The sequence below is a fragment of the Abramis brama genome, assembly GCF_963993115.1.
Source record: "Abramis brama genome assembly, chromosome: 25".
Lineage (NCBI taxonomy): Eukaryota > Metazoa > Chordata > Actinopteri > Cypriniformes > Leuciscidae > Abramis > Abramis brama.
In genome coordinates, this window is record NC_139987.1 from 13374264 (window position 1) to 13381035 (window position 6772).

Consider the following 6772-nt stretch of genomic DNA (forward strand, 5'->3'; position numbering starts at 1 on the left):
AGATAGATTCCTGTAGACAGAGTCAGACAGACAGACAGACAGACAGACAGACAGACAGACAGACAGACAGATAGATAGATAGATAGATAGATAGATAGATAGATAGATAGACAGATAGACAGATAGATAGACAGATAGATAGATAGATAGATAGATAGATAGATAGATAGATAGATAGATAGATAGATTCCTGTAGACAGAGTCAGACAGACAGTCAGACAGACAGACAGACAGACAGACAGACAGACAGACAGACAGACAGACAGATAGATAGATAGATAGATAGATAGATAGATAGATAGATAGATAGATAGATAGATTTCCTCATGAGTAAACGCAGAATAACAGGTAATCTTGCCATGAGCAAACATAGCTTGTCTGACAGCTGGTCACAAGTTTCTCCACGCCCTGGGCGGTGCCAGTTTAAGTTCAATGACAGATGACTAGGTAGTGTGATTAACTCTGGACACACACATGTCCTCAGCGATGCATAGCAATCAGAAAGAGCATTTGTATAAAATTCTTGTCATCGGTGATTTGGGAGTAGGGAAGACCAGCATCATCAAACGGTATGTGCATCAGACGTACTCCGCAAACTACAGAGCGACTATCGGGGTGGATTTTGCGCTCAAAGTTCTCAACTGGGACTCAGAGACGGTCCGGCTGCAGCTGTGGGACATCGCAGGTAAGAGAAAGTATATAGACTACAGTAGCGAGTCAAAGCAGGAGACACATCCGTGCCAGCATTTATTAAACATATGCTGAAATAGAATGAGAATGAAGAAAGTGCCCTACCTCACGTGATGGAGTTTATTCCATTAACACACTGAATATTAATGTAGGCTAACATAACGTCCTTACCATAGTAGCCTAAATCTAAACCATAGATTCCGCCGAAATGTAATAGTTACTGTTACTTACAAAAAAATGTACTCTGTAAAAATATTAGTAATTTTAATGGAAAATAATTTAACTGTTTTTGTACATAATATTGTGTAGGCCTATTATTATTTAGCAAAGCATATATTTAAACTATTGTTTAATGTTTTATAAGTAGCCTAGGTAAAGTGCCTATAATTGAAGGCACTTTGAAGGTAAAATACATAATTAGATGTTTTGTTGGCAGCCTGTACAATTAGGAACTTTAAAATAAAGCCACCAAAATGTAGGCCAATAGTTTTATCGTAAATAAATTAGTTATTTTGGCTGTTTTGTGTGGTTAGCGGTGGAACACTGGTCCGTAAATGTGCAGCTCAATTTCAATATTAGATTAGTCCATTACGACTTAACAACGTGAAATTTAATGTTAGTTGATCTTATTCTGCAACCCAAAACAGAAGTCTCTGCTCTTCTATGTTTATCGTCCTCCTCACGTGTCAGGCACGCGCAGCTTAAAGAACTCGTTTTCCGCGTGCCCGCATGGAAAGGTCTCATGTGAGAGAGATAAAGCACGACATTGTGGGGAAATCTCTGTAAGCAAACCACGGGTTAGTGTACTTCCAGTTCCAGCACTTAGGCTACTGTTGAGAGATGAGATGATAAACTGTCATACATAGTCATAAACTCCGCATGGGCTTCATAAACTCCTCGTTGCTGCCCTGGAAGTCACCTGACATACAATTTCATGAAGTGAAACATGCTGAGTTCATTTTCCTTGTTAGTGACTAATAGTTTTCTCTGAACGCACGCACATGTTGCCAAGTTAGGTGACCATAACAATTTCATCAAATTTAAGTCAACGATAGCAGTAACAGCAGCACATCTTAAGTTTTCAAGTGCAAATGATTTCATAAACACAACTTGATTGATGATTTACATTATAATCCATTATTCATAATTCATTGTTGTTGTTGCTGTAGCCTACAACACCTGTGTAATATCTCAAAACCCATATGGATTATCAAAACCAATACAGCATCTCGTGTTTCGTGGTTCATCTAGTGTGAAACAGACTGCTGTCATACTCATGGAGATCAACATGCACCTCCTGATTCTAATTTGAAATAAATAACAGAACTAACTGAGGGAAACAGCTGTCCTAGGAAATGTTGTGTAATGTTGGCAGCCCAGAAGAGTGGCTGCATTCAGAGTCAGACAAGAGAAAGGCACACAGATGGAATGTGCCATTAGCTGGAAAAAATCAGCAGTAATGAGCATATTCGACTGAATAAGAAAGTTTGCTGTGAATAGCGCTCAGAACGATGCACATTGCTGGAAATTACACAATGAATTGTATAGACTCATGTGTTTTTGTCCTGTAGATTCATTATAATAAATGTAATCATGCCAAATTTATCTTGGCACAGGCCTTTTCTTAGAATTTGAGAGTGTCTGGCATGAGCTGCTAAAATATCTTACTGTGTCTGTCTATGCAATTTATTTATACAATATACACTAGTGTAGTGTTCAAACGTCACTAAGATTTTTCTGAAGAAATAAATAGATTCATTCAGCAAGGATGCATTAAATTGATCAAAAGTGACAGTAAAAAAAACAAAAAAAAAACACAGTGTACCAAACTGTACACTTTCAAAGAGCTCAGATATAATACAAAGAAAGAAAGGGATAAAATAAGAGATAAAACGAGGAGAAACAAATAATAAAAAAATATAAATGCTGTTCTTTTGAAATTTCTATTCAATAAAGAATCCTGAAAAAGCTGTATCAAGGTCTCCAAAAAAAAAAATAAAAAAAAAATTGTATTAACATTGATAATAATAAAAAATATTTCTTGAGCATCAAAACAGAATGATTTCTGAAGGATCATGTGACACCAAAGACTGGAGTAATGATGCTGAAAATTCAGCTTTGCATCACAGGAATAAATTACAAGTAGAAATTTATTAAAATATAAAAGTTATTTTGAATTTTAAATAATTCTTTCACAAAATTACTGTTTTTGCTGTATTATTTATCAAATAAATGCAGCCTTGCTTGGTGAGACTTCTTTCGAAAACAAAACAAAAAAATCTTACCAACCCAAAACTTTTGAACAGGAATAATATATCTGTGCTGCATTTGGCTTGTTGTGTTGTGCTTTTCCCAATTGTTTTGTACCTTTTTTCCTCCCTCTCCATCTGCACTGGAAGGTCAGGAGAGGTTCGGGAACATGACGCGGGTTTATTACCGGGAGGCCGTGGGGGCATTCATTGTTTTTGATGTTACCAGACCCAGCACGTTTGAGGCAGTCTCCAAATGGAAGGAGGATCTGGACTCAAAATTAATACTTTCAAATGGCCAGAGTGTCGCCACAGTGCTCCTGGCCAATAAGTGCGACCAAAATAGAGACTTTATGACTAACAACGGCCTGAAGATGGACCAGTACTGCAAGGAGAATGGATTTGTGGGCTGGTTTGAGACGTCTGCTAAGGTAAAATATAACATTTGCTGTGATTTTAGATGGAGCAACAGTAATGACAGAGAATGTTTGTGTTCACACTTACTAATATACAGAACCATGGTATAGTGAGGGTTTTAGATGCTAATACCATACCATACCCTAATTGTATATATGCCACTGTACTATATTCACTAAGTGTATTCATGTATGGAATTTAAACTAACAAAAGACACGTTTTTGGACATGGTATCAGGGTAATACGGTGTTTTGCATGGTATTCTTTGGAGTACCTTGTAATACTATGGTTTATGAATATAGTAATCATCTCTAGTGTTAAATATCAAATACCATGGTTTTACCATCTGTTACCACCACCAGGGTACCGCCACAGTACTAGTTTGGAAAGTCATTGGTTGATTTTTATTTCACTGATTCAACATTAGTCTTAGAATTCATATTTGTCCTTTTGGTGTGAATAGTGCGTCACGCAAAAGCACGTTTTTGTATTTGCAGGTGTATTTGTCACCAACAATAAATTGAATCCAATTGTGAAAGTGTGTGGAGGATTACCAACAAAGAGAGTTTGCCATGTGATGGCTGCCCGAATATTTAGTCCTAACCCTACCCATAAGTAAGGGAAATGATTGGTAAATAACACTGATGTAGAAGCACCTCAATTGTAATCCTAAACTTGACAAACTGTAAACTTGTCCCTCAAATCTGATTGGTTGATTGAACGTTGCACTTGGCGAAATCACGTTCACAATAAGCGGGGACCCCATTTATGTAGGCTACAATAAAATAGCTTTTCTCGCCTGCTGACCGCATACTAACAAATATCTTTTGATATAACTTGTATTGTCAGAACCTTTAGCGCTTGATTAAAGCTTCTGATTGTAGCTTATTAATATTTGCACGCTAATTACAGCTGCCACTCACATGCAGAGCAGTTGCCGAGGGAAACGGGAGAATGGACCTTTGGTACATGTAGGCCATCTCATTAAATCCCATTGAGATGTTTCAAAGGCATATATTTATTTATTTATTTCATTTATTTTAGAACCTCTATCCATTCTTAATGAAGAGTCCAGTCAGTCTTAAATTAATCTCCAGCTATGAGCATTTTCATGGGTTTTAATAATTCATTCCTGTTCCCAGGTCAAGTTCAATGGGAGATGAGATCAAACACAGTCTCCTTCCCGAATGATCAAACTGAACATTTTGAAACCTGGTAATCAAAAAAAAGTTTCATGTATGTTCTTTCTCTCTCTCCAAATTTAAGGAAAACCTCAACATTAACGAAGCTGCCAACTTCCTAGTGAAACACATCATTGCCAGTGAGAACGATATCCTGAAATCAGTAGTTCCAGATACCATCTCTCCTCAGCTCAACTCTGGTAAAGAAATGACCTGTTCTGCATGTTTCAAACCTTGAGAGGAGGTGGCAACAATGTATGGCAGCAGCATTGGTGGTCCTTGGACTGAAGAGGATGTAGATCTTCACATCAGAATCCCTCTGATTCCAGCACTATTGTCGACCATCGAAAAGTCGCAACCAGCAGAAAGATCTGTCCGTTAGTTACACCTGTCTACAGCATTAAATTACAGACACTTTGAGCTTGCACATAGAGTAAATGTATTCATGTTTGAAGCTGCACCTTATGTTTTTGTGAGTGAATTGTGTGAGTTCTGGACTAGCATGCTTGACTGCACAAGGTGAGAGATGAGAACTTCTCTCTGTCAGACTCAGACATATGACTTTAGAAGTCTAGAGTCTTTTAATCAGTATGTAATATAGTTGTGTGTGGTTCTGGTGGACTGGGGTTGTCAAATGAAAATGTACAACATCAAGATATTTTCAGAACTGGTTTGCATCTGCATTTCAGCTATATTTCTGACTAAACTCAAAAACATTTTTAAAGACCCCATAAAGTTGCACTAAGAGCAGTTTTATTCTCTCTTTAAGTTTAAGTAGGACATACCACAGGGCTTGTTCTTTTTCTTTCTTTCTTTCTTTCACTTTTTTGTTTAAATAAACAGGTATGCTTTAGTTATGTCACGAGGTGGTACAGGTGGTATTTGTGGGAGGGATATTCTCACTCTAGAAAGCATTTGATTGGACAAATATATGTGTAGTGCAGGATGAGTCATCAATATTTTGCTTTGGATTTCTCATCAGAGATAACTGCTCATTTCAAAAGCAAAAAGTTTTTGTTAAAGTTGGCCCAGACTTTTTCAATTATTTAGCCTGCTTAAACTCCGCCCCTTTCTTACAATTGATTGCACAAGCATTAAGATCTGCCTCCATCCAATCAACAACCAATGGACCAAATCCCCGCCCAGCTTTCTTTTTCTTTTTCGATATTCCGTTACACTTGGATAATATACGTCACAATACAGAAAAAAAGATACTGTTGACACTGTTAATGGACTGGCATGCTAAGATAAATACTATTTTATGGGATTTTTATCATTTTAATTCATGGGATCTGAACTTGCATTCTGATGCTTGCATGTCTAGAGTGTTAATAATCAGGCTAAATGTCTATTAAATGTTTGCAGAGAGTAGATATTTCAAACTGTATCTCTAAAAAGAGAGCTGCCAACCTCTTCCCTCATCCACTCCATCTCCTAACACCCTGGCTCTTCTTATCTACTGCCATCCTTCCCCCCTTCACTCCTATTCCACTCTCTGCATCTCTCAGTGATTCAGTGTATGACTCATTGACATTATATAAATCTCCCATGATTCCCTACATCACCATGTGCTTTATTTAAATCCTTTAATGTGTATATTGATCCACAGCCTTATCCATCTGCACCTGCTGCAAACAGAGTTTTTTATTCTCAGATAGTATTTGTCTATGTGGGAGGTGTTGTATATTAGGGATTGTATTGTTTTGTATCATTAAATAAGTGTTCGTGAGCCATTTTGTCAAAATGTTGTCAGTTGTTTCAAAGTATGAAGAAATACTTTATGCTATGTCACATATTCGCTTGAAGAATGTGTGGTATAATGTCTACATTTAAAGCTATAGAGTGAAATAAATCTCTTGTTTTGTTGACTGGATTTTAATTCTTACAGGATTAGCATTATTAACATAAAAGTTATTATCACCAATTATATTTAAGTGCATGTATAACAACATAAACGTGATCTTTCAGGTAGAATAACAGGCTGTGGGAAAGCTAGACAAATTACAGCCTTGTAGTTATTTTCCCACCTATACTCAACTCTTGTGTTATCACCATGACAACTGCATGGCGCTTTTTTTGCGTCCAAGCTTCTGCAGGCTATACTTTTGTGCTTTGATTCTTCATAAAGCTTGAGAAGGTGATTCATACCAGGTTCCTGGAAATCCTTACAAAAACCCAAAATTCAGAGAATTCACTCAGAACACAGATTCAATCGATAATGTGCCTAGCACTCAC

At 37.1% G+C, this 6772-nt stretch overlaps 1 protein-coding gene across 1 annotated transcript in view; it reads left to right on the forward strand.

Annotated features, from left to right (window-relative positions):
* Nucleotides 1-6405, forward strand: part of LOC311076109 (ras-related protein Rab-38-like) — a 39258-nt gene extending 32853 nt beyond the window's left edge. The window contains exons 1-3 of the mRNA XM_084104008.1: nt 421-685; nt 3090-3370; nt 4623-6405. Of these exons, the coding sequence (XP_083960134.1) occupies nt 475-685; nt 3090-3370; nt 4623-4775 (645 nt within the window). The 5' untranslated portion in view covers nt 421-474 and the 3' untranslated portion in view covers nt 4776-6405. Of the gene's footprint in view, nt 686-3089; nt 3371-4622 lie in introns of the transcript that reaches the window.
* The last annotated feature ends 367 nt before the right edge of the window (nt 6406-6772 follow it).